At 51.4% G+C, this 27,367-nt stretch overlaps 1 protein-coding gene across 7 annotated transcripts; it reads left to right on the top strand.

Moving 5' to 3' along the window:
• SLC38A7 (solute carrier family 38 member 7) lies at window positions 1–23,285 on the top strand. 7 transcript variants are annotated; one of them, XM_017878952.1, is made up of 13 exons: window positions 1–726; window positions 1,342–1,471; window positions 4,275–4,486; window positions 5,202–5,586; window positions 6,554–6,752; window positions 6,964–7,105; window positions 8,011–8,109; window positions 9,371–9,428; window positions 9,663–9,777; window positions 13,751–13,898; window positions 14,740–14,939; window positions 15,822–15,876; window positions 22,253–23,285. In XM_017878952.1, the coding sequence occupies exons 4-13, from the start codon at window positions 5,317–5,319 to the stop codon at window positions 22,353–22,355; spliced, it is 1,389 nt and encodes a 462-aa protein (XP_017734441.1). In that variant the 5' UTR covers window positions 1–726; window positions 1,342–1,471; window positions 4,275–4,486; window positions 5,202–5,316; the 3' UTR covers window positions 22,356–23,285. The 7 variants fall into 7 exon arrangements, with proteins under 7 accessions (XP_017734441.1, XP_017734442.1, XP_017734444.1 ...); XM_017878953.1 differs by having other exon boundaries at window positions 1,079–1,471; XM_017878955.1 differs by lacking the exon at window positions 4,275–4,486.
• The last annotated feature ends 4,082 nt before the right edge of the window (window positions 23,286–27,367 follow it).

Genomic DNA, 27,367 nt, shown 5'->3' with positions numbered 1-27,367 from the left:
CAAAAAAAAAAAAAAAAAAAAAAAAAAAGATATGACTTGGGTTTCCAAGGATTCCCAGCGTGTCCTCATCGGTTGGACCTCTGATGCATGAAGAGGTAGGTGCAGTGGAGAGCATATCCACAAAACAGAAATGAGGCTATTGGGATGCTGGAGATTACGTGACTACTTATGAGTGACACACAACCAAGAACAGAACCGGGACTGGATGCCCATTTCTTCATTCAACAAATATTTACTGAGCACCTACAAACCCTCAAAAACTGTTCTAGGACCTAAACCCCGGGGTCATAGTCATGCCCCCAGCCCACTCTCTTGCGGGAAAGACCGTGGCTCAAGGTCCCCCACATTACTCGTTAAAAAACACTCCAGTGCTCTGGCCCTGTCCTTGCGGACAGAGACCGGGAGGATAATGAGGCCAAATAGCTTTGGCCCACCGCCCCGGGACTGGCAAAGAAGCCAGACCTAACGCTCTTCCTTGGAAGAAGGAGCAGTGTTTGATTTGGTCAAGAGGCCAACACTAACAGGAAGAGGATAAACACGAGCTGGCTGGACGCGAGGCTGGCTCAGGGCAATGCTGTTGGGCTGAGGATTCAGGGAGCTGGTGTGGTCCAAGAGTCACACTTGCGGAAACTACAACTCCCAGCGTGTCCCGCGGCCGCCCGAGCGGACGTCATGTGATCCATGCTCACGTGTCTCCGCAGCCGGCTCGGGAAAGAATCCCCAAAGGTAAGTGGCCGGAGACAGGTTCTGGAGGGTGGAAGTGTTAGATGCCCGAGGTCTCTGGAGCCCCTCAGCCCCCGCCACCGCGGCAGAGCTCAGGCCCTTTCCCTGCAGAGGTCCGGATCCCGGCGGCCTCGCCCCACGCCCGCCCCTCGGTTGGCCGGCTCTGCCGCGCCTTAGCCCAGCCAGCGGGTCTCCACCCAGTCCTAGGCTGGGATCGAGTCCCGGAGCTTCTCCCCAGTTTACCCCACAGTAGCCCACCCGCCTCGCTCCAGGCCTGGGAATCGCCCCGCCCCGGCCTCCTGGCCCGGGTGCGCCCTGGCTCACCTCACAAAGCAGCCCACCCTTTCTATTTCAGGGCTCCAACCCGAGGCTGAACTGGGAGCACGCTCCAGTTGGGATCTGAGGGGCCTACATCTCTGGCCTGAGCATGTGGGCATCAGGCTTCTATTCTGGCTCTGCCACCTACCCACTGTGACCTTAGTCTAACCTCTCCCTCCTGGGCCTGTTTTCCTATCTGACCTGAGGCTCCATTCCATGAGTAAGAGTGAGAGCTGCTCAGTTTCCTCCAGCTCTGCTAAAGCCACCACAAAAGTAGCCCACTCTTCTCTCTGCTGACAGCAAATTTTAGGCAAAGTCTTGAGAAAGAAGAAATTGGGGCCAGAAAGGGAAGTGAGGAGAACCGGATCCCAGACCTTTGGAGAGAAGGAGCAAATCCCCTCTGGCACAGCCCATCAGGGAGAAAGAGCAGGTAAGGTGCAACGGTGGGCTGAGTAATTTGCCAGTGAGCAGTGGGGGTGCCAAGAGATCTTGAACCAAGGCAGAGAATCCGCAAGAGATGGGACCCCCAGCTTCTGAGTTCCATGAGGACCCCAGCCTGCGCTCTCATGTGGGTTGCAGGAGAGGCTGGCAGATGGTGCAGGACTCAAGCAGGGCTGCCAAAGGGAAACATTTTAGTTGGAGAGTCAGGAAGCCGCACCAAGCCTTGTGACCTTGGACGAGTCACTCTGTAGACCTCTGTGTCTGACATGAGCAGCGGGGAGGAGGTGGTCACAGCTCTGGCAGCACTCACTTTGCAGGGTTCCTTCTCTAACTGCACTGGAAGCCTAGGAGTCCCAAGACTGCCTTCACTGCTCACTGCTTTGATTTTGCTGAGTTGCTGGCTGGGTGACAGGATGTGTAAGAGGAAGAAGCCCTGTGACATCTGACAGATCTTTCTGGGTTTAGAGCCAGCAAAGGGATGTTTCCTCTAGTGCCATGGTTCCATGCTTGATGACAGATGGCTGAGAGCACATGAATTTTCCCCCTTTCCCTCTTATGAGTGGATGGTCCCCAGCTTTGTTTGTCCATCATCAGGAGGAGCGATGGGAAGTAGCCCAAGTGGTCTTGTTAACCATTTTTAAACCCCCAGTGGGCTGAAGACATCAGAGAGGATGGCCCAATGGTTAGGGCAGTCATTATGGCTGAATCTACTCAGTTCCCTTTTCTTCCCTCTGGGCTATAAAGACTAAACCAGGCCGGGGGCTGTGGCTCAAGCCTGTAATCCCAGCACTTTGGGAGGCCAAGGCAGCAGGATTGCTTGAGCACAGGAGTTCAAGACCAGCCTGGGCAACATAGTGAGACCTCCTCATGTCTACAGAAAATTTAAACATGACCGGCATGGGGGGCTTGTCACGTGGGAGAAGTCACATGGGAGAAGAGTTGAGAATTGGCCTGAATTTTGAAGGGCCAATTTTCTTCCCCACAGGAACGAAAAATGTCAAAGGTTGGCCATGCACGGTGGCTCACTCCTGTAATCCTAGCACTTTGGGAGGCCGAGGCAGGGGGATCACAAGGTCAGGAGTTTGAGACCAGCCTGGCCAACATGGCAAAACCCCATCTCTACTAAAATACAAAATTAGCCAGGCATGGTGGCAGGCACCTGTAATCCCAGCTACTCAGGAGGCTGAGGCAGGAAAATCTCTTGAACCCAGGAGGTAGGGGTTGCAGTGAGCTGAGATCGTGTCATTGCACTTCAGCCTGGGCGACAAGAGCAAGACTCCATCTCAAAAAAAAAAACATTAAAAAGTTAGTTGGCTGTGGTGGCACACACCTGTAGTCCCTGGTACTCAGGGGGTTGAGGTGGGAGGATTGCTTGAGCCTGGGAGATTGAGGCTGCAGTGAGCTCTGATTGTGCCACTGCACTCCAGCCTGAGCAACAGAGTGAGACCCTGTCTCTAAATAAATAAAGACTAAACGAGGGAGGGAGTAGAGACTCAAATGGAGTTTTGTATGAGTACCCTGAAATCGGGACTCAGGAATGAGGAGACTCAAGGAAGGGTCTTTGGCAGATTTTGCCAGCCTGGGTGGTAACCAGCTAATAGCAGCCTCTGGGGAAGACTGCCCTGGCTCCTCCCTGCCCTCTTAGTCCCTGCCCTTGTAATCTGGGCTTCTTCCTGCTCTTTCTCCCATTAGCTATCCCAGGGCCTCTGTGCCCATTGTTACCTGGCCAACAGCACCAGGCTCTGGTTTGGGTTTTTTTGTTGCTTGTTTGTTGTTTGTTTGTTTGTTTGTTTGTTTGTTTTGAGACAGAGTCTCACTCTGTCGCCCAGACTGGAGTGCAGTGGCATGATCTGGGCTCACTGCAACCTCCGTCTCCCGATTTCAGGCCATTCTCCTGCCTCAGCCTCCTGTGTAGCTGGGACTACAGGGGCGAACCACCGCATCTGGCTAATTTTTGTATTTTTAGCAGAGATGGAGTTTCACCATGTTGGCCAGGCTGGTCTCAAACTCCTGACCTCAGGTGATCTGCCCACTTGGCCTCCCAAAGTGCTGGGATTACAGACGTGAGCCACCACACCCGGCCCAGGCTGTGGTTTTGATCAGTGTTCTGCTCTTAGCTTGCTTTAGGGCTGGAGAGTCTCAGGCATGGTTGGTGGTGGGCAACATGGGAAGGGGCATCTGCAGAAATAATAGCAGCAGTGACCATTTATTGAGTGTTAAACCCTTACTGATATTAACACACGCCCCACAGGAACATATGATGTAAAGGCTTAGAGGGGTGAGGTGACTTGCCCAGGGTCACACAGATAGGCAGCGGAGGAGTCAGCATTATGAAGCAGAGCCTACTCAGAGACCCAGATCACAGCCCTGTCCAGGGCTGCTCTTGATCTGGGGGTGGACTTGATTCTTTATGACCATCATTTCTCTCTGGGTCTCAGGCTATGAGCTGAACCTTGAGAACACTGAAGGTCCTTTTTCAGGGCTGGGCTCCTCAGAGCCTCAGAAGATTCTTGGAAGAAAAAAAAAACTGCATCTCAACAGTGGTTAGCCAGAGAGCAAAGAGAATCAGTCAGGTGATAAGCCTGTTATCTGAGTTCTGCCATACCCAAGGTACTGTCTTGGACTCTGGAGTGGGGCAGATACAAACGAATGGATGCCCTATGGTCAGACAGGCCTGGGTTTGAATCCCAGCTCCACCACTGACCACTGTATGACTCAGGGGAGAGTGGTTATCCCTTCTGGGATTCAGCTTCCTCTTTGGTAAAATGGTGACTGTCATGTCTACCTTTTAGGGCTGCATTGAGGATTGAATGAGAAAGCATTCCATAGCTGCAGCAATAGTGGTTTATAGTAACAAACAGCACTGCATGTTGAACACCGATCATTGTAATCCAGCCCAGGAGAGCAAGCCTAGTGGCCAGTGAGATGCTAGCACATGAGAGAGTACTGAGAAGAAACCAACTTGAGTGATGCTGGGCCCCTACATGGCACCAAGAAGAGCTCAGTGAGTGACCCAGGAAATGGGGAAGAAATAGGACCTAAAAGGGTGGCTGGCAAAGGAGTTGGGAGCATTGCAAGCATGGGATGAATCATTGTTTTCCTGAAGATGCAAACATGACAGGCATGGGGGCTTTGTCACATGAGAGGAGTTGAGAATTGGCCTGAATTTCAAAGGTCCTCGAAAGTCACAGAATTTAGACTCCGGGCCACTGGGAGGCATGCTGGACTGTAATATGTTGAATTTCAGTTCTTGGCGAGGGGTCCTTTTGGGACCCTGTGGTGTGAAAACAGGCTGGGAAGCCAGAAAGATCCAGATCCAAATCCTGCTGTGCAACTTGCTAATATATGACCCTGGGTCAGTGATGGGATCTCTCCAAACCTTTTGACCACAAGACTGTCCTAAGGATTGAATGAGATAAAGTAAATCAATGACACACCTGCCCGACATGGGGTCTCTCTCTAGTGCTGATGTGTTAGTACCCATTTTATGTTGACATCTAACTGGCCCAATGACTCCGTATGCCTGAAACAAGCATGATTTGCACCTGATCTGTTTCTGTGTCTGTCTCCCCATACTCTGGCACCCAGTGCACTGTCTGCACAGAGACATACCTGGGTTTGGATCCTACCCATGTGATCTTGGGCAAGTTATTTCACCTTTTTGTTCCCCAGTTCCCCCATCTTAGGATAACAGTAGTGCTTGCCTTTGTCCCATCTAGGTTGAGAAGAGTCCTAGGCTAGCAGCCCCAAACAGGTGGGTGTTGCTCAGCTGCCTGGGGCATGTGGTTGTAAGGCAGAACCCACAGACCTTTCAGGAAGAAGGCTCTTGGGGCCATGGCCCAGGCCAGCATCAACAGTGACTACAGTGAGTGGGGCTTGAGCACGGATGCCGGAGAGCGGGCCCGGCTGCTTCAGAGTCCCTGTGTGGACACAGCCCCCAAGAGTGAGTGGGAAGCCTCTCCTGGGGGTCCAGACAGAGGTACCACTTCCACACTTGGGGCTGTCTTCATCGTCGTCAACGCGTGCCTGGGCGCAGGACTACTCAACTTCCCAGCAGCCTTCAGCACTGCAGGGGGCGTGGCAGCAGGCATCGCACTGCAGATGGTGAGTGCACTGGCCGGGAGGGCAGAGGTGCAGTTCAGGTGGGCAGTTTGCCTCAAAAGGGAGGCTTTGAGTCAGGAATGGCCAGTAACTGATATGGCACTGCTCTCCCCTCCTTCACATGTGGCAGACATGACTAATCTATTCTAGTATTCTTTCTTCTGACCCAAATGAGGCTTCAAAAGCCTTCCAACAGAGAAATTTGAACATCAGTTACATCACTAATTTTTTAGGCATAACATTGATTTTGTGGTATGTTTACAAAGAGCGCCCTTATCTTTTAGCACTACATACAGAAATATTTATTGATGAAATGATATGATAGCTTATATTGGCTTCACAATAAATGCAGAGTGGGAGGGAAAGGGAATGATGAAACAGGTTGGTCATGCATTGATCATTTTTGAAGCTGAGTGATGGATACGTGCCAGTTCTTTTTACTATTCTCTTTACTTTTTTTTTTTTTCTTTTTTGAGATGGAGTCTTGCTTTTTTACCCAGACTGGAGTGCAGTGGCCCAACCTCAGCTTACTGTAGCCTCCGCCTCCCAGTTTCAAGTGATTCTCCTGCCTCAGCCTCCCAAGTCGCTGGCATTACAGGCACCCACCACCATGCCCAGCTAATTTTTGTGTTTTTAGTAGAGATAGGGTTTCACCATGTTGGCCAGGCTGGTCTCAAACTCCTGACTTCAAGTGATCCTCCTGCCTCAGCCTCCCAAAGTGCTGGGATTACAGGCATGAGTCATCGCGTCTGGCCTATTCTCTTTACTTTTGTGTGTTTGCAATTTTTCACAAAACTTTTTGTATTTAAGGAAAATCTCAACTCAGCATCGTCTAGCAGTCTCTTAAAATTGCCCTTGTGAGATTTGCCAAGCTTGCTTTGGGCACTGGCCCAGTAAATGCTAGGTGAGCCCAGGGCGCCCTCTGCTGCCAGGCCTGTCCCACAAGCTCTTGTTCTGCCTCTGCCTGCAGGGTATGCTGGTTTTCATCATCAGCGGCCTTGTCATCCTGGCCTACTGCTCCCAGGCCAGCAATGAGAGGACCTACCAGGAGGTGGTGTGGGCTGTGTGTGGCAAGCTGACAGGTGTGCTGTGTGAAGTGGCCATCGCTGTCTACACCTTTGGCACCTGCATCGCCTTCCTAATCATCATTGGTGACCAGCAGGACAAGAGTAAGCTTCCCCCTCAGTCCCTACCCCATCTCTTCTTATCAGCCCTGGGGGGAGGGAAAAGGCGCTGAACACCTCTCCAGGACTTACCTGGGACCAGCATTCATCTGGGAATCCTCCCTCCAGGCAGAGGGAGGTGCTGGGACCCAGTGGAGCAGGAGGGCCACACCCCGTGGTGGCCTGGCTTGACATTCCCTCCTTCCTCCCTGTGCAGTTATAGCTGTGATGGCAAAAGAGCCGGAGGGGGCCAGCGGCCCTTGGTACACAGACCGCAAGTTCACCATCAGCCTCACTGCCTTCCTCTTCATCCTGCCCCTCTCCATTCCCAGGGAGATCGGCTTCCAGAAATATGCCAGGTATGGAGGCCCCAGCCCCGGTCAGACAGAAGCTGTGATCCTGGGCAGCTGTAGACCCAAGGGCTCCTGGGGAGCCCTGCTCCTCCATGCCACCTTACCTTGGGGAGCAAGAGTAGGCAAAGCAGGGCAGAGCGGGGCTTGCACGGTTTCAGATAAGACCATCCTTTTCTGTCTCCATCACAGAAAAGGATGCATCCGTGAGAGATTCAGTTCTGTGTCCTTTTGCATCCATGAGAAATTCAGTTCTAAGTGTCCTTGTCAAAGAAAGAACAGGTGGTATCTGGATGGTGAAGGCGGCCTCCTGGCTTTCCCTGGGAGGAAGGGATTTGGGTCGTTGTCAGCCTGGCAGCATCTTACCTGCAGCTTGGCATGAAGGAAGGAAACTGGTTTCCTGTCTAAGCATCTGAAAGGCTGTGGGATTCTAGGCTTCCCCGTCTGTAAGTGCAGGGGCCATGCTCCACTCTCTCCAAGGCTCCCATAAATGTTGACACAATACTGTTTGTACTCTCAACCCTCTTACCTCTGGCATCTCGTAGTTCTCAAAGGCCAGGCTCAGAGGATGGGCTGCCCACAACCCCGGCCCGGCTGGGCTGCTCTGATTCAAGTCCCAGGTGTGCTTTGGAGCCCTGCTCTCTGTATTGTCTCTGAGCCATGGAGCTGAACCAGCACTTCCCAATGGCTAGAGATGATGATCGGGTCCCCTCTTGGCTGTCCAGCTCCCTCCTAGCTGTGGCAGGTTTCTCTGAAACTATTTCTCAGGCATTTCCTGAGTCTTTGCTTGGCATAGTTCCTAGTTCATTCAGTGGACACTTGTGGTCACTAGAGCTGAAGGTGGATGTCCTTGGGGGTGGAATCAGATAAGGGGCAGCTGGGGATGAGGACACTTAGTCTCTCCTTCCCGGCAGCTTCCTGAGCGTCGTGGGGACCTGGTACGTCACAGCCATCGTTATCATCAAGTACATCTGGCCAGATAAAGAGATGACCCCAGGGGACATCCTGACCAGGTGAGGGTGAGGGCCCTAGGAGACATGGGGAAGAAGCCACCACTTGGGCCCCAGCAGGTGCTGGGTCAGGAACCAGAAGGCCACACAGGTGCTCTTCTCAAGGCTCATGAGCTCATCAGGGCTGACTTGGTCATTTTAGGAAGGAGGAAAGAGCCCCTGATCTCATGTTACTGTAGGGAAGAGCAAGAATCAGAGACAGGAGGCACTTTGCCACCCACATCCAACAGATGAACCAGTGTGAGGCTAGGCCTTGGGTTGTAGAGGAACCTGAGGGTAGAATTGCCCATGTTTCCAGCATGTGCTTGTCTGTAATTTCTCTATCTTTGAGGGTGAATTTATTATTTAAAAAAAAAAAAAAAAAAAACCAGGGCCAGGCGCGGTGGCTCACGCCTGTAATCCCAGCACTTTGGGAGGCCGAGGCAGGCGGATCATGAGGTCAGGAGATTGAGACCATCCTGCCTAACATAGTGAAACTCCGTCTCTACTAAAAAAATACAAAATATTAGCCGGGCGTGGTGGCAGGCGCCTGTAGTCCCAGCTACTCAGAAGGCTGAGGCAGGAGAATGGCTCGAACCCAGGAGGCAGAAATTGCAGTGAGCTGAGATCGCACCACTGCACTCCAGCCTGAGCGACAGAGCGAGACTCCGTCTCAAAAAAAAAAAAAATTTCCTTTTTTTGAAAGGAACAAACCAGTGAAGCAAAACCCCCGTCCAGGAGCCAGGAATTCTGGATTTTGGTCCTAGAGGGGCTTTTCGGAGCCTCCAGGCCCCCTCCCAGCAGGGCCTGGGACATAGGGATGCCTCTTCTCCCTGTTCCCAGACTTCTGTGGCTTGAACCTATAGAATGCATGGCCGGGCGCGGTGGCTCAAGCCTGTAATCCCAGCACTTTGGGAGGCTGAGACGGGCGGATCACGAGGTCAGGAGATCGAGACCATCCTGGCTAACACTGTGAAACCCCGTCTCTACTAAAAAATACAAAAAAGTAGCCAGGCGAGGTGGCGGGCGCCTGTAGTCCCAGCTACTCAGAGGCTGAGGCAAGAGAATGGCGTAAACCCGGGAGGCGGAGCTTGTAGTGAGCTGAGATCCAGCCACTGCATTCCAGCCTGGGCAACAGAGCGAGACTCCGTCTCAAAAAAAAAAAAAAAAAAAGGAATGCCAGTTGCTGGAGACCATGGTAGGCTGAATGAAGAGTGAGGGTGTGGGGTGGGTTGGTGGCTCCGAGGAGTTCCCAGGTGGCAGCACCTTGTGTGTTTGTTCACAGGCCGGCTTCCTGGATGGCTGTGTTCAATGCCATGCCCACCATCTGCTTCGGATTTCAGGTGCCAGTGCCAGTTGCAAGGTCCCTGCTGTCCTCTTAGGTCACCCCACCCCAGGTTGGAACCCAGGAAGGAGGAGGAACCCAGGCAGGATGGAGGAAATCCTGGGGGGAAGGACGGAGCAGGGGCCTCAGGACTTGCCCCTTGTCCCTGGGGTATTTGTTCCCAAGGTACCTTTCTCTGGAAACTGGGGGTGAGGTCATTTCCCCACCATGACCGTGCCCTTCACCTGGACAGTGCCACGTCAGCAGTGTGCCCGTCTTCAACAGCATGCAGCGGCCTGAAGTGAAGACCTGGGGTGGAGTGGTGACAGCTGCCATGGTCATAGCCCTCGCTGTCTACATGGGGACAGGTGAGTGCTCCCCTCCTAGACCTGGGACTGGAGTGCTCTCACTTCCACAGGTGTCCTCAGGTCCTGGGGCCCAGCTTTCCTGGGGACAGCCCTGCATTCCCAGCATGACTTGTACAGGCACTGGCTTGAACTTGGCCTGCCTGGGGCCTCCTCCTGCCAAGATGAGAGTGGCGTATTTATCCATTCATTCACCAGTTCTAAGTTGGTGCCTAGGAAGTGCCAGGAACTGTTCTTAGTGTGGGGGATGCCATGGAGAGAGATAGAGCTGGTCTTGCCCTCATGGAGTTGACATTCTTGTTGGAGAGACAGTCATGCAGGAGTAACTAGGGAATCAGTAAGGAATTCCAGATGATGGCGAGCATCCTGATGACAGTGAAATCGGGGAGGTGTATTTTGTTTTGTTCTATTTTGTTGTGTTTTGAGAAAGGGTCTCAGAAACTGTCACCCAGGCTGGAGTGCAGTGGCATGATCATAGCTCACTGTAACCTCAACCTGCCGAGTTCAAGTGATCCTCCTGTCTCAGCCTCCAGAGTAGCCGGGACTACAGCCATGTGCCACCATGCCCAGCTAATTTTTTGTTTTGTTTTGTTTTGTTTTAGCAGAGACAAGGTCTCACTCTGTTCCCCAGGCTAGTCTTGAATTGTGGGCTCAAGCAATTCTTCTGCCTCGGCCTCCCAAACTACTGGGGTTACAGGCATGAGCCACCAACCCAGCCTAAAATGGGGAAGGTATGAATGGGACAGGATGGGTGGCTTTGGGAGTGGTTCACAGAAGGTTCTTCTCAGAGGAGGCCCAAATGATGAGAAAGAGCCAGAAGAGGAGGAGCTGGGGGAGAAGGGTTCTAGACAGAGGAACCACAAAACACCAAATCACTGAGGCAGAGCCAGGAAGAAGGTCTGTGTGGCTGGGGTGGTGTGTGATAGGGGCAGGTGACAGGCGGTGAGGCCAGACAGGCACTGGCAGCCAGATCCTGTTGGGCCTGGAGGGCTTCTGGGAGTCAGAGAGGAAGCATTTTAAGCAGAGGGGTGGTTCAGGGAAAGATGGCTCTGGCTGCAGTGTGAAGAGTGGTTGGGATGAGGGAGCAAGTCTAGGAGACCCCAGAAGAAGGATCCCCTGAGTTCTTTCCATGGATGGACAATAGGAGCTGCCTGGGCCAGTACTGTTCTAGCCTCTGAATACACAGCCAGGAATAAGAGAGGCAAATAGCCAAATCCCTATTCTCCTGGGGCTCATATTCTGACTGGGGAGACAGAAAATAAGCCTGTGAAAAAAATTAATTTTTTTTATTGTTTACTTAAAGACCAGTGTAATAGTACAGGTTAAAAAAAAAAAAATTAGAGATGAGGCTGGTCACTGTGGCTCACACCTGTAATCTCAGCTATGGGAGGCCAAGATGGGAGGTTCTCTTGAGCCCAGGAGATCAAGACAGGCCAGGCAACATGGTGAAACTCCATCTCTACAAAAAAATTTAAAAATTAGCCAGGTGTGGTGACATGCACCTGTGGACCCAGCTACTTGGGAGGCTGAGGTGGGAGGATCGCTTGAGCCTATGAGATAAAGGCTGTAGAGACCCATGATCATGCCGCTACACGCCAGCCTGGACAACAGAGCGAGACCCTGTCTCTAAAAAAGAGATAGAGAGAAATGAGTGTTAGGGGACGGGCACAGTGACTCATGCCTGTAATCCCAACACTTGGAAAAGCTGAGATGAGAGAACCGCTTGAGGCCAGGAGTTCAAGACCAGCCTCGGCAACATAGTGAGACTCATTTCTACAAAAATTAAAGAATTAGCCAGGCATTGGCCAGGCACGGTGGCTCACTCCTGTAATTCCAGCACTTTGAGAGGTCAAGGTGGGCGAATCACTTGAGACCAGGAGTTCAAGACCAGCCTGTCCAACATGGCAAAACCCTGTCTCTACTAAAATTACAAAAATTAGCTAGGCGTGGTGGCAGGCGCCTGTAAGCCCAGCTACTCAGGAGGCTAAGGCATGAGAATCGCTTGAACGTGGGAGGCAGAGGTTGCAGTAAGCCAAGTTCATGCCACTGTACTCTAGCCTAGGGGATAGAGTGAGACTCTGTCTTCAAAAAAAAAAAATTAGCCGGGCGTGGTGGCATGTGCCTGTGCCTGTAGTCCCAGCGACTTGGGAGGCCAAGTCAGGAGGAACTTGAGCCTAAGAATTCAAGGCTACTATGGAACTATGATTGTACCACTTCATTCCAGCCTGAGTGACAGAGCAAGGTCCTGTCTTTAAAAGAAAAAAAAAAAGGCCAGGCACCGTGGCTCACACCTGTAATCCCAGCACTTTGGGAAGCCAAGGTAGGCAGATCACATTAGGTCAGGAGTTCGAGACCAGCCTAGCCAACATGACGAAACCCCATCTCTACTAAAAATACAAAAATTAGGGCCAGGCGCGGTGGCTCACGCCTGTAATCCCAGCACTTTGGGAGGCTGAGGCGGGCAGATCACAAGATCAGGAGTTCGAGACCAGCCTGGCCAACATGGTGAAACCCTGTTTCTACTAAAAATACAAAAATTAGCCAGGCATGGTGGCGGGCGCCTGTAATCCCAGCCACTCGGGAGGCTGAGGCAGGAGAATCACTTGAAACCGGAAGGCAGAGGTTGCAGTGAGCCGAAATCACACCACTGCACTCCAGCCTGGGCGAAAGAGCGAAACTCCGTCCCAAAAAAAAAAAAAAAAAATTAGCCAGGCGTGGCGGCAGGTGCCTGTAACTCCAGCTGCTCAGGAGGCTGAGGCATGAGAACCCAGGAGGCCAGACTGGGCACGACAGAGCAAGACTCTGTCTCAAAAAAAAAAAAAAGAGCCAGGCATGGTGGCATGCACTTGCTGTAATCCCAGCTATTCAGGCGGCTGAGGCAGGAGAATCACTTGAACCTAGAAAGTGGAGGTTGCAGTGAGCCGAGATCATGCCACTGCACTCCAGCCTGGGCAACAAGAGTGAAACTCCATCTCAAAAAAAAAAAAAAAGGCCGGGTGTGGTGGCTCACGCCTGTAATCTCAGCACTTTGGGAGGCTGAGGCAGGTGAATCACAAGGTCAGGAGTTCAAGACCAGCCTGGTTTATATGGTGAAACCCCGTCTCTACTAAAAATACAAAAATTAGCCAGGCGTGGTGGCGAGTGCCTGTAGTCCCAGCTACTTGGGAGGCTGAAGCAGGAGAATTGTTTGAACCTGGGAGGCAGAGGTTGCAGTAAGCCGAGATTGCACCACTGCACTCCAGCCTGGGTCACAAAGGAAGACTGTTTCAAAAAAAAAAAAAAAAAAAGAAGGCTGGGCGTGGTGGCTCACACTTTGGGAGGGTGAGGTAGGAGGATTGCTTGAGCCCAGGAGTTCGAGACCACACTGGGTAACATAGCACAACCCCATCTCTACAAAAAAATTAACTGGATGTGGTGGCATCTGCCTGTAGTCCTAGCTACTTAGGAGGCTCAGGTGGGAGAATCATTTGAGCTGAGGAGGTCAAGGCTGCAGTGAGCCATGATCACACTACTGCACTCTAGTCTGGGTAACAGAGCAAGACTGTGTCTCAAAAAAGAACAGAAAAATAGGACAGGGTGATGTGAGAGAGTACCTGGAGTGGGGGTCATTGTATCATGGTAGCTGGACTGGCAGGAAGCATTCTCTGAGGAAGGACATCTAAACTGAAACCCGAATGATGAGGAGATGGCATCTGAAGGTCTGCCAGACAGAACAGTCAGTGCCGAGGTGCTGAGGTGGGAATGTGCTGGGCAAGTTTAGGCTCAGAAAGCTGGGGGCTAGAGGGCTTCCAATGATGGGGGATATGAGAAGTCAGGGAGGGAGGCATCTGATCAGAGCCCCATCTCCCACTCTGAGCCTCCGCCTAAGTGTCCAGAGCTGCTACAGCAGCCTCCCAGCTGATGTTGTCCCTAGGAGTGCACAGTCCACCCCACTACCCTCCCACGGTTGCCCTGACCCAGCTGTTCCGGCCCCCAGGCATCTGTGGCTTCCTGACCTTTGGAGCTGCTGTGGATCCTGACGTGCTCCTGTCCTACCCCTCGGAGGACATGGCTGTGGCCGTTGCCCGAGCCTTCATCATCCTGAGCGTGCTCACCTCCTACCCTATCCTGCACTTCTGTGGGCGGTGAGCCCCGTTCCACTCCCCAGGGCCCCTCCGAGCCCCTGTGAGCCCTTCCAGCATGGTCCTTTGGCCTTGTGTGGACCCCATCCTGTAGAAGGAGAAACCGAAGCCTGTAGAAAAGGGTCAGTGCCTAGGATGGGGTCCCTACGTTTCCCAAGACAGGTCTCAGGAGCGCCCTTTGTCCTGGGGTCACCAGAACATTCCGTGAGTCCTGTAGGAATATCCAGGGCATGGCACAGTGGCTCATGTCTCTAATCCCAGCACTTTTGGAGGCTGAGGCAGAAGGATCACTTGAGCCCAGGAGTTCAAGACCACCTGGGCAACCTAGTGAGACCCCATCTCTACACAAAATAAAATAAATAGCCAGGTGTGGTGGCATGCACCTGTGGTCCCAGCTACTCAGCCACTTGGGAGGCTGAGGCAGAAGGATGGCTGGAGCCCAGGAGTTCAAGGCTGCAGTGAGCCAAGATTGCACCACTACACTCCAGCCTGGGTGAGAGAGCCAGACCCTGTCTCAAAAAAAAACAAAAGAATCTCTATCCAGATCCTTTCCCGGGCTTTCACATGGACACCTGCACTTTGCATACCCCAGACAGTTCCTTTTAAGGAAAAAACAATATCAGTTTCCATGTGATGTAAAGCAAAGCACTAAGCTCTCCACATTCACCATCTCTAGTCCCCGTGGTAAACAGAGTGCTGGTGGCCCATTTTACGGAAGAGGAAACTGAGGCTCAGGAATGGAGCTTTCCCCGCCGTCTACCCAATTAGGAGTCTGGCTCCTGTGAGCTAAGGTGGGAGGCTGCTAGCGGCAGGAGCACCTCTAAGCCCCTCTCCATGTGGGCAGGGCGGTGGTGGAAGGACTGTGGCTGCGCTACCAGGGGGTGCCAGTGGAGGAGGACGTGGGGCGGGAGCGGCGGCGGCGAGTGCTGCAGACGCTGGTCTGGTTCCTGCTCACCCTGCTGCTGGCGCTCTTCATCCCTGACATCGGCAAGGTGATCTCAGTCATTGGAGGCCTGGCCGCCTGCTTCATCTTCGTCTTCCCAGGTGCGGACCCCTGGCGCCCCATCTCACAGCCCCACAGCACAGACTCCCAGGGCCTCCCTAGCCTCAGCTCCCTACTTAATCCAAACATGCAGGAGAGAGTAACCACCATCACTGACTAATCACCCGCCTCACCTCTGTGATAACCCCTGTCCAAGTATTATCTCCTGGAAAGAAGATGTAGTTGTGATCTCCAGTTTACTGATGGCACGTGGGGCTCAGAAAGGGTCACAGACTTGCCTCGAGCTTAACAAACTCGACTAGTAACAAACCTTTTCCATCCCACACTGTCTGGGTTCAGAGTCTGTTCTCTTAACCATTCATTCAGGTGTCTGCTGCTCCCTGACTGAGGGATCTATCTGGCTGGTTCAGCCCGTTACAGCCCAGAGGGCAGTAGGGTCTGGGGGTGGCACCCTGACACAGACATCAGAGGACCTGGGTTCCAGACACAGATCCACCACCAGCTCCCTGGAGAAGTGTCCTGTTGGCCCAGCAATGAGTTCTACCCTTACCCAACTTGTCTTTATCCAGGAAGCCACCCTCAAAGCCCCAGCTACTTTGCTTGGAGCAGGGGAGCCAGATCTGCTCGGAAGTGTACTGGGAAGACCCCTGGGGTTGGGCCACCACTGAGTGACCATTCAGTGCTGTCCCTTTAGCTCTGAATCTAGCACGCTGCCCAGGGGGTCTTATCAGATGCTGGCCTGTCATGGGAGAGCAGAGGCCAGACGTCCCCAGGTGGATGTGGCATGGGGGCAGAGATGGAATTTCTAGAAGAGTAAACATGGGCCTTTCTCCATCCAGCACTGCTTCTTGGGAAAGGGGGAGGCTAGGAGGGAGGGAGCCCTCTCCCCTCACGAATGCTCAGGGCCACTTCTTCTCTTCTAGGGCTGTGCCTCATTCAAGCCAAACTCTCCGAGATGGAAGAGGTCAAACCAGCCAGGTAAAGCAGGGCCCAGTCCTTGATCCTCTCAAGGAGGCACTGGATTGGAACGTGGCTTTGTGGAGGCCTTAAAACAGATAGGAGTCAGAGGCTTGTGTACTTAGAAATCATGGGTTTTTGTTTTGTTATGTTTTTGAATCAGAGTCTCGCCCTATCGCCCAGGCTGGAGGGCAGTGGCGCAGTCTCGGCTCTCTGCAAGCTCCGCCTCCCAGGTTCATGCCATTCTCCTGCCTCAGCCTCCCGAGTAGCTGGGATTACAGGTGGCCACCACTAAGCCCAGGTAATTTTTTTGTATTTTTAGTAGAGACGCGGTTTCGCCATATTGGCCAGGCTGGTCTCGAACTCCTGACCTTAGGTGATCCTCCTTCCTTGGCCTCCCAAAGTGCTGGCATTACAGGCGTGAGCCACCACACCCAGCTGGGGTTTTTTTTGTTGTTTTTTAATACTTTTAAAAATTCAGTAGTGTGCTAGTTGTTAACAATTTAAACATTAATAAAGGGGTTAATAGAAAAAGATGGAAGTCCCTCTTCCCCCACAACCCACTCGCCCCCACATCCCTTCTCCCGAGATAGCTCCCTGTTACCAGTACAGTCTGTGTCCTTCTCAACCACTTGTATACATGTGTACGTGTCTGTGTACACATAGCTATGCAGATGTATATACAGTTGCAGGGCATTTGTTTTGTTTTATGAAAAATGATTTCAGCCGGAGGCAGGAGAATCTCTTGAACCCGAGAGGAGGAGGTTGCAGTGAACCGAGATCGCACCATTGCACTCTAGCCTGGTGACAAAGTGAAACTCTATCTCAAAAAAACAAAATGATTTCAGGTTCAGGTTTCGCTTTCCTGTTCCAGTCCCTTTGTTCCAGTTTCTAGTCAGATCTCCACCCCTTACAGTCCCATACCACATTCAAACAGGTTTTCTTAAAGCTCTTATCCCACCTTTCTCAGCCTATACCCCCACTGCCTCAGACCCAGACCTTGCCTCCCCAGCTCCTCTAATGATCCCCTGCTCTTCAGCAGGACCTGGCTCCTGGGCTCCTCTCAGCCTTTTCTGTCTATCAGCTTTTTCCAGCCTCCTTTTCCATATCCCTGCACTGACCAATGCCAGTCCACACCAGTCTGCATTTTCTGGACTCAAAATTAGTATTGTATAGACAGCAGTTAATTCTCTTACCTTCCCAATGCTTTCTCTTTTTCCGTCTTGTCTAGGGGGTGAGCTCAGGGATCCCCCCCAGCCCCAGTCTAGTAGTGGAACAGTAGTTACCGGTTGAAGTAACTGACATGCTTGTTTTTGTTGTTGTTGCTGTTGTTGTTTTGTTTGTTTGTTTGTTTTTGAGTTGGAGTTTTGCTCTTTTCGCCCAGGGTGGAGTACAATGGTGCGATCTCGGGTCACCAACCTCCTCCTCCTAGGTTCAAGTGATTTTCCTGCCTCGGCCTCCTGAGTAGCTGAGATTACAGGCACGCACCACCACACCCGGCTAATTTTGTATTTTTATTTTATTTTATTTTATTTTTGAGACGGAGTCTCGCTCTGTCGTCCAGGCTGGAATGCAGTAGCGTGATCTTGGCTCACTGCAACCTCCACCTCCCGGGTTCAAGTGATTCTCCTTCCTCAGCCTCCCAAGTACCTGGAACTACAGGCACACGCCACCACGCCCAACTAATTTTTTTTGTATTTTTAGTAGACACGGGATTTCACCATATTGGTCAGCCGGTCTGGAACGCCTGACCTCATGATCTGCCTGCCTTGGGCTCCCAAAGTGCTGGGATTACAGGTGTGAGCCACTGTGCCCAGCTTAATTTTGTATTTTTAGTAGAGATGGGGTTTCACCATGTTGGCCAGCCTGGTCTTGAACTCCTGGCGTCACGTGATCCACCTGCCTCAGCCTCCCAAAGTGCTGGGATTACAGGCTTGAGCCACCACACCTGGCCACAGACATTCGTTTTTACCATCAAAAATATTTAAAGGCCTTAGGAGGAGTATTGTACCCCGAAATCATTTGAAGACAGATCTCAGGTCCCATTTGTTTATTTTGTTCAGGTAGTTTTTTTAAAACCTCTGGACAGCACGAAGGCCAGAAAAAAAAAAAAAAAAAAAAGATGTTTTGATCTTCAAAGGCCATATGCAAAACAAGGACTGAGCTCCCCCTCAACACTGTTTTTCTTTATGACACAGGCTCTCACTATGTTGCCTAGGCTGACCTTGCACTCCTGAATTCAAGTGTTCCTCCTGCCTCAGCCTCCTAAAGTGCTGGGATTACAAGCCTGAGTCACAGCATCTGGTCTGCCACTTGCTTTTTTTCACTTAACTGCATCAGCATAAGAAGATCTGCTGCTTAAAATTTTTATTTATCTATTTATTTTAAGAAAGATTGAATGAAGAAGTCTTGGAAGACAAAAAAATTAAAAATTAAAAGAAAATGTTGTCCTAACCCTGTGGCTCACACCTGTAATCCCAGAATTTTGGGAGGCCGAGGCGGGTGGCTCACTTGAAGTCAGGAGTTCAAAACCAGCCTGACCAACGTGGGGAAACCACGTGTCTACTAAAATTACAAAATTAGCCATGCGTGGTGGTGCATGCCTGTAATCCCTGCTACTTGGGAGGTTGAAGCAAGAGAATCGCTTGAACCCGGAAGGCAGAGGTTGCAGTGAGCTGAGATCATGCCATTGCACTCCAGCCTAGGCAACAAGAGTGAAACTCCATCTCAAAAAAAAAAAAAAATGTTTTTTAGAGACAGGGTCTTGCTCTGTCACCCAGGCTAGAGTGCAGTGGTGCAGTCATAGCTCACTGCAGCCTCAACCCCTGGGCTCAAGTGATCCTTCCACCTCAGCCTTCCAAGTAGCTGCGACTACAGGCATGCATCACTACACCCAGCTACTTATTTTATTTTTTGTAGAGGCAGCGTTTGTTTTGTTTTTGAGATAGAGTCTTGCTTTGTTGCTCAGGCTGGAGTGCTAGAGTGTAGTGGCATGATCTCGGTTCACTACAACCTCTGTCTCCTGGGCTCAAGCAATTCTCCTGCCTCAGCCTCCTGGGTAGCTGGGATTACAGGCGCCCATCACCACGCCCGGCTAATTTTTTATATTTTTAGTAGAGACGGGGTTTCACCATGTTGGCCAGGCTAGTCTCGAACTTCTGACCTCAAGTGATCCACCCGCCTCAGCCTCCCAAAGTGCTGGGATTACAGGCGTGAGCCAAAGAGCCCAGCCAAGACAGTGTGTTACTTTGTTGCCCAGGCCGGTCTTGAACTCCTTGGCTTCATGAGATCACCTGCATCGGCCTCCCAAAGTGCTGAAATTACAGGTGTGAGGCACCACGGCTGGCCATGCTTTTTCCTTTTTTATTTTTATTTATTTATTTATTTTTGAGACGGAGTCTCGCTCTGTCGCCCAGGCTGGAGTGCAGTGGTGCCGTCTCGGCTCACTGCAAGCTCCGCCTCCTGGGTTCACGCCATTCTCCCGCCTCAGCCTCCTGAGTAGCTGGGACTACAGGCGCCCGCCACCACGCCCGGCTAATTTTTTGTATTTTAGTAGAGACGGGGTTTCACTGTGGTCTCGATCTCCTGACCTCGTGATCCGCCCGCCTCGGCCTCCCTAAGTGCTGGGATTACAAGCGTGAGCCACCACGCCTGGCCTTTTCCTTTTGTAAATGGCTGTAGAATGGTCTCTTGTATGAAACTGTCCTGAATGTGATACTCTTACACTTCTTGGTACATATGTTCAAGGATTTGGGTAGATCAGTTCTTAGATGGAAACTGTGAGATCATAAACCACGTTCATTTTACTTTGGCACATGGGTTCGTATTATCCTCCAAAAAGGCAGTGCTAGTTAGAGTCCCAGCAGCAGTGAATGGGAGTCCCCGTTTCCTCACACCCCTGCCTGCACTGGATAGTACAGCCTTTCTAAGTTTGCTAGACAGAGGGACAAAAAATGTGTTTTCATGTACACATTTCCCTGAATAGTAGAAAGCTTGAGAATAGGTGCATGCTTTTAAAAAACGTGTTACATAAAAGGGCCAGGCGTGGTGGCTCACGCCTGTAATCTCAACGGGCAGGTCACATGAGGTCAGGAGTTCGAGACCAGCCTGGCCAACCTGGAGAAACCCCGTCTCTACTAAAAATACAAAAATTAGCCAGGCATGGTGGCACATGCCTGTAATCCCAGCTACTTGGGAGGCTGAGGCAGGAGAATTGCTCGAACCCAGGAGTTGGATGTTGCAGTGAGCCGAGATTGCACCACTGCACTCCAGCCTGGGTGACAGAGCGAGACTCCGTCTCAACAACAACAACAAAAACTTACTACATAACAATACTTGTTCATTGTAAAAAACTTTGTTCATTGTAAAAATGCAAACATGTCGGCTGGGCGCAGTAGCTCATGCCTCTAATTCCAGCACTTTGGGAGGCCAAGATGGGCCAATAGCCTGAGGTCAGGAGTTCGAGACCAGCCTAACCAACATGGTGAAACCCCATCTCTACTAAAAATACAAAATTAGCCGGACATGGTAGCACATGCCTGTAATCCCAGTGACTTGGGAGACTGAGGCAGGAGAATTTCTTGAACCCAGGAGGTGGAGGTTTCAGTGAGCCGAGATCACGCCATTGTACTCCAGCCTAGGCAACTAAGAGGGAAAACTCCATCCCCCCCAAAAAAATACAAACATGGTCCTAAAGAAGAAAAAAAATCGCGCGCGGGGAATAGTGGCTCAGGCCTGTAATCGCCAGCAGCTTTTGGGAGGCAAGACAGGCAGATCACCTGAGCGTTCAGGAGTCGAGACCAGCGCTGGCCAACATGTGGCCATAAAACCCCGTCTCTACTAAGAAAAAATACAAAAAAAATTACCTGGTGTGGTGGCAGATGCCTGTAGTCCCCAGCGTCGGCCGAGGCTGAGGGCAGGAGAATTGCTTGGGACCCCAGAGGCGGAGGGTTGCGGTAGTGGAGATCGCCGCCACTGCACTCGCAGCCTGGGTGACAGGAGCAAAACCTCCATCTCGAAAAAAGAAAAGAAAAAAACTCCACTTTTTTTTTATTTTCGGAGGGTGGAGTTTCACTCGTTGCCCAGGCTGGAGTGCGGTGGTGCAATCAATCTCTGCTCACTGCAACAACCTCCGCCTCCCAGGTTCGAGTGATTCTCCTGCCTCAGTCTCCTAAATAGCTGGGATTACAGGCGCCCACCACCACGCCCAGCTAATTTTTCTTCTTTTTTTTTTTTTTTTGAGATGGAGTCTCACTCTGTCGCCCAGGCTGGAGTGCAATGGCAAGATCTCAGCTCACTACAACCTCCGCCTCCCAGGTTCAAGCAATTCTCCTGCCTTAGCCTCCCGAGTAGCTGGGATTACGGGCATGTGCCACCACACCCAGCTAATTTTTTGGGTTTGTTGTTGTTGTTGTTGTTGTTGTTGTTTTGAGATGGAATCTCGCTCTGTCACCCAGGCTGGAGTGCAGTGGCACGATCTCGGCTCACCGCAACCTCCACCTCCTGGGATCAAGCAATTCTTGTGCCTCAGCATCCAGGGTACCTGGGACTCCAGGTGTGCGCCACCATGCCTGGCTAATTTTTGTATTTTTGGTAGAGACAGGGTTTCACCATATTGGCTAGGCTGGTCTCAAACTCCTGACCTCAGGTGATCCACCCACCTTGGCCTCCCAAAGTTCTGGCATTACAGGCGTGAGCCACCACAGCCGGCCATTTTTTGTATTTTTTTTTAAGTAGAAACAGGGTTTCACCACGTTGGCCAGGCTGGTCTCAAACTCCTGACCTCAGGTGACCGATCCACCTGCCTCGGCCTCCCAAAGTGCTGGGATTGTAGACATGAGCCACTGCACCCAGCCTAATTTTTCTATTTTTAGTAGAGATGGGGTTTTGCCATCTTGCCTGGGCTGGTCTGGAACTCCTGACCTCATTGGAGAAGGGTGATCTGCCCACCTTGGCCTCCCAAAGTGCTGGGATTACAGGCGTGAGCCACCGCACCTGGCCGGAAATCACCCTTTATTTCAATTCCGTTTTATCCCTGTTGCCGTTATTGGTACATACATTTGCAGATGTCTGCTTTTTGTTTCCTTTTTTAATGAAATAGACCACATTCCATGTGACCTGCTTTTTTCTGAACATCTTTCTATCAGGATGCCTACATTCGAATCCTGGCATGATGTAACCAATTAGTTACTCCCATTAGATCTTGGTCTTCTTACCTATGGACTAGGGACAATACACCTGGCCCCACACTACCTTCGTATTGAAGTCTTTGAGAAATAGGAAGTGTTCTACCACCACGAGAAGTGGGATAATTACAGTAATTAACAGTATATATATTGAAGTCTGCAGTCACGGGATGGGATGACTGATCAGACCTCTCTCACCCTCTGTTCTACAGCTGGTGGGTGCTGGTCAGCTACGGAGTCCTCTTGGTCACCCTGGGAGCCTTCATCTTCGGCCAGACCACAGCCAATGCCATCTTTGTGGATCTCTTGGCATAACCACTGCCTCCCAGGGAACACAAGGCCTTTGCCATTGGTCGCAGGAACCCATCTCTTACAGCTGTGGGGCCATTGTTAGTCCACGATCATTCCAACTGGTGAGATGACATCCGGACATCCTCTTCCAGGGACTGGGGCAAACTAAGGCCCCACACCTCTGGACAGCTCAAACCCAGTCCTCTTCCTGCTCCCCAGTGCTGGCAGTGCTGTGGATGTTGGCAGGAAGCCTCACATCATAGAGGAACCTTCCTCCTCTCCCAGTTCTCAACTTCTCCATGCCTGGAATCCATGGGTGAAGAGAGTCGGTAGATCTCATAAGAAAGAATCCAGTCTGACTTCCTGACTTCCCTCTGGAGAATGACTATGGACAGAAGGCCACCATCTTCCACAGTGCACCCTATCCTGAGTAGGGGCTGTGCTCATTACCCCAGGCCAGTGGTAGCTTCCTCAGGAGCCTGGAAAGCACTGAAGTCATACAAATGCATAGTCAGGTAGATTCAGGCCTTGCCCACACCTTCCTGGGCAACCCCCACCATGAACCTGTCAGCCTCTTTCCCATAGCTAACGGACATTTCCCAGGCCTTGAGGGGCCCCACCGTGTCTCTTTCACCAAACCTGATGGTCCAGGCTGGGCATCTCTCCTTCTCCATCCCCAGACATCACTAGGTCTATTGTTTACAAACGGTGCCAGCCCGGCTCTGAAGCCAAGGGCAGCCCCGTGCCATGGTGCTGTGAGTATTCCTCTGTTAGCTTTCCCCATAAGGTTGGGGGATATCTGCTGTTCTGTCTGAGATGGGCCCCTCTTTTCAGAGGCCCCAGGGTGGGTGCTGGAGAAGGCTGAGAACATTTCAGACCCTCTGTGTGGGCTGGGCTGATCCGAATCAGCCCAGCCCTAGCCTGATTACCCAGAGACAAAAAAAAAAAAAAAAATAGGCAGGGCTGGGCGCGGTGGCTCACGCCTGTAAGCACTTTGGGAGGCCAAGGCGGGCAGATGACTTGAGGTCAGGAGTTCAAGACCAGCCCGGCCAACATGGCAAAACCCCGTCTCTACTAAAAATACAAAAAATTAGCCGGGCATGGTGGCGGGCACCTGTAATCCCAGCTACTACTACACTCAAACCCAGGAGGCAGAGATTGCAGTGAGCTGAGATCGTGCCATTGCACTCCAGCTTGGGCAACGAGTGAAACTTCGTCTCAAAAAAACAAAAACAAAAAGGCAGCTGGGTTGTCACTGATGGGCAGCATTTGGGCCTGCCACACTGGCCTGGAAGTTTCCCTTCCAGTCTGGATTTTGTCTGCTCCTTCCTCCTCACCCCATCACCTCTTCACCTCCCATCACATTTCACCCTATAGCTCAGTCTGTCCCACGCACATAATTGGGGGCAGAGGGGGGCTCTCTTATCAGCCTCTTCAGCAACATATGTCCATCCGGCCTGGCCTCCGTGCCAGCCACATTGATGTCACATTGGAATTGTTACCCCAGGCAGGGTGAAGAGATAGGCTCTCTCCCCCCCACCCCCCTCCCCACTATATTCTTGTTTTGACCACCTCAGCCCCTCAGCGACCCCCTCTCACTTTGGCCAATCCCAGGCACCAATCAGGCTTCCTCCTCCACCTGGAGCCCCTAGCATTTCCTTGGCCCCTCTTCCCCAAAACCTCTGTACAGGGTATGAGAGGGACCCGCTGCCCAGCCACCCACCACTCAGGGCAGTCTGATCTAAGAAGCAGAAGCTGGTTGGAGGCTGGCCGGGCTTCTGTCCAGTCTCCAGATGGATAAACTGCCTTTTCTCACATTCCCTCTTGGTGCCTGATCTTCTCTGCCCACGGGGCCAGACCCACAGTACTGTTTTCTGTCAGTCTCCAGCACAGCACCAAGCTCTGCCAGCACCAGTCCCTGACAGGGCTAGGAGGACAGCCTGGTCAGCAGGGTTGCAGTCCCCCAGTGCCGTGTTTCGGGGGTTGAGGGATGTAAGTGGAGTCATTGCACAGAGACAGACCAGTCAGGAGAAGAAGCTGGAATCTGGCCTCTTGGCCTAACCTCAGGAGCCCCCTCCCATCCTCTCCCCGCTCTCCCTGTCGGGGTACTTCACTGTTTATTTTCTACTTGTGTGTACTCGGGAAAGGGCAGATGGTTAATAAAAGGGATTTGTGCTGCTGACCTGTGTCCCCTGTGTCTGGTTCTGGGGACAGAGTCCGTGCCACTGCCAGGAGGAAGAAGGGCTGGGGTAGGAGGTGTAGATGGCATGTCACTGTCTCTGACCCCTGTCTCCGGAATGGCACCACCATGCTCCCTCTACCAAGCAGGGACCTGCAAGTGGCTCTTGCCACCCCTGCTTTCTTCCACATTCTACCTGTCCTTCTCCAATGACTTAGGAATGTATCGCAGTCTCCAGTCCTGTGACTTCTGCCTTCACTCAAGCCCTCACTGTGTCTTTCCTGTGCCTTTGTGGTCTCAGACTCTCTCCCTGACTTCAGATCTTGCCAAGAGCTTCAAACTCCTGAGTATCCACCCCCATCTTTTCAGAGGCCTGTGTTGAGCAGGTCCCAGCTGTCTTGATTTTGGAGCCACCAGTCACCATGCTCAGTGCTGGCAAGAAAACCAGCAAAGGTGGTCTGGGTGTGGTGGCTCATGCCTGTAATCCTAGCACTTTGGGAGAACAGGGTGGGCAGATCACCTGAGGTCAGAAGTTCAAGACCAGTCTGGCCAACATGGTGAAACCCTGTCTCTACTAAAATACAAAAAATCTAGCTGGACATGGTGGTGCATGCTTGTAATCCCAGCTACTTGGGAGACTGAGACAGGAGAATTGCTTGAACCCGGGAGGTGGAGGTTGTGGTGAGCCAAGATTGTGCCATTGCACTCCAGCCTGGACAACAAGAGTGAAACTCTATCTCCAAAAAAAAAAAAAACAAACAAACAGCAAAACAGACTCCAGCACTGCTCTCAGCCTAGTTATGGGAAGACTGATGCTAAGCAAGCAGTGACACAAATATACACTTCCAAACCGTGATAAGTGCCAAGGAGCGAAAATACAGTGTGTTAGTCTGGGGTCTTGAAGTTGTCTGGGGAGTTGAGGAAGACTTCCTGGAGGAAGTGATGTTTGAGCTGGCCAGTGACTGATGAGTAGGAATTAGTGAAGAGAGGTGGGGAAACTTTGCCAAGCAATGGAAACTGCATGTGCAAAGGCCTTGAGCTGGGAGGAATATGACTTCAGGAACTGAAAAGTGGCCAAGGTAGGCAGACATTGTGTGTTGGGAGGGTCTTGAATGACTCCTCCTTGCCATTAGGGTCAAGTCTAACCAGCTCATCTCTCACACTTCCCCTCTCTGCTCCAGCCACACTCAAGTGAAGGTCAGGCTCCAACTCCTAGTAAAAGTGGGGGACTGACCTTGCAAGGAAGAAATACTTCAGAAGGGCTTGAAGGGTAGGTTGGCTTTGGGCTTTGGACTTTGGGCATTAGGCCTAACTAGGGGGCGAATAACTGGAGGTTGAGTTTCACCTTCTCTGAACAGAAGGAAGGAAAGGATACATCTATACCAAAGGCATACTCCAGTGCAAACAGCCGAATTCATCCGTTCATACTTCACTCGACATCCTCATCCTGGTGTAACAGGTGGATAATGAGAAATTACTTAATGGATACAATGTCCATTATTTGGGTGATGGATACATTAAAATCCCAGACTTCACCACTTACGCAATATAGCCATGTAACAAAATGGTATTTGTACCCCTAAAATATATACAAAAAAAAATTTTTTTTTTGAGACAGAGTTTCACTCTTGTTTCCCATGCTGTAGCGCTCTTCTTACCCAGGCTGGAGTGCAATGGTGAGATCTTGGCTCACTGCAACCTCCGCCTGCTGGGTTCAAGCGATTCTCCTACCTCAGCCTCCCAAATAGCTGGGATTACAGGCACCCACCACCACACCCGGCAAATTTTTGTATTTTTAGTAGATATGGGGTTTCAGCATGTTGGTCAGGCTGGTCTCAAACTCCTGACCTCAGATGATCCACCCACCTCAGCCTCCCAAAGTGTTGGGATTATAGGCGTGAGCCACTGTGCCCAGCCTACAGATTTTTTTAAAAAGACATCCCCATCCTAATGTCCCAAATACTCGTAAGCACTTGGTTAATGTCTGTCTCTCCCATTAGACTATAAGCTCTATTAGAGCAGGCCTATGTCTTCTTTACCCGCCAGCGCTGGTGCCTGGCATGAACGCTCAGTAGTTACTGAAAGAATGAATGAATGAATGAATAGCAGCGTTTGTTGAGTTCTTATATTGTGCTGACACTTTACTTGCACAATCATCTGGTCTTCAAATTTCTATGAAGAAGCAAAAGCTAAGAGAAGTTAAATATTTTGCCGACAGTCACACAGGTTGTAAGACTGGAGGTAGACGAGACTTTTAACTTGCATGAATAGACAAGTGAGCAGGCCAGGTGCAGTGGCTCAGGTCTGTAATTGAAACACTTCGGGAGGTGGATTGCATAAGACCAGGAGTTCAAGGCCAGCCTAGGCAACATAATAAGACCCATCCCTACAAAAAAAATATGAAAAAAGCCAGGCACAGTGGTTCACACCTATAATCCCAGCACTTTGGGAGGCTGAGACGGGCGGATCACTTGAGGTCAGAAGTTCGAGACCAGCCTGGCCAACATGGTGAAACCCCATCTCTACTAAAAATACAAAAATTAGTCAGGCATGGTGGCAGGCGCCTATAATCCCAGCTACTCAGGAGGCTGAGGCAGGAGAATCACTTGAACCCAGGAGGCAAAGGTTGCAGTGAGCCAAGATCGTGCCACTGCACTCCAGCTTCAGCAACAGCGAGACTCTGTCTCAAGGAAAAAACATATATATATATAGCGCATATCCGTAGTCCTGGCTACTCAGGAGGCTGAGGCAGGAGGATCACTTGAGCCTAGGAATTTAAGGTTACAGTGAGCTGTGATTGTGTCACAGCACTCCAGCCTGGATGACAGAGCAAGATCCTGTCTCTCAAAAAAAAAAA

The sequence above is a fragment of the Rhinopithecus bieti genome, unplaced genomic scaffold (assembly GCF_001698545.2).
Source record: "Rhinopithecus bieti isolate Rb0 unplaced genomic scaffold, ASM169854v2 scaffold_11161, whole genome shotgun sequence".
In the NCBI taxonomy this organism is placed as follows: domain Eukaryota; kingdom Metazoa; phylum Chordata; class Mammalia; order Primates; family Cercopithecidae; genus Rhinopithecus; species Rhinopithecus bieti.
Note: the sequence above shows the minus strand (reverse complement) of the source record. Positions and strands in the feature narration are given on the sequence as shown.

Excerpts from the sequence above, each read along its gene's own strand:
- SLC38A7 (XM_017878955.1), top strand. The coding sequence starts at position 5,317 with ATGGCCCAGGCCAGCATCAACAGTGACTACAGTGAGTGGGGCTTGAGC. Across the intron at positions 7,106-8,010 it reads GGCTTCCAGAAATATGCCAG|CTTCCTGAGCGTCGTGGGGA; the intron begins GTATGGAGGCCC and ends CCTTCCCGGCAG. Across the intron at positions 8,110-9,370 it reads CCAGGGGACATCCTGACCAG|GCCGGCTTCCTGGATGGCTG; the intron begins GTGAGGGTGAGG and ends GTTTGTTCACAG.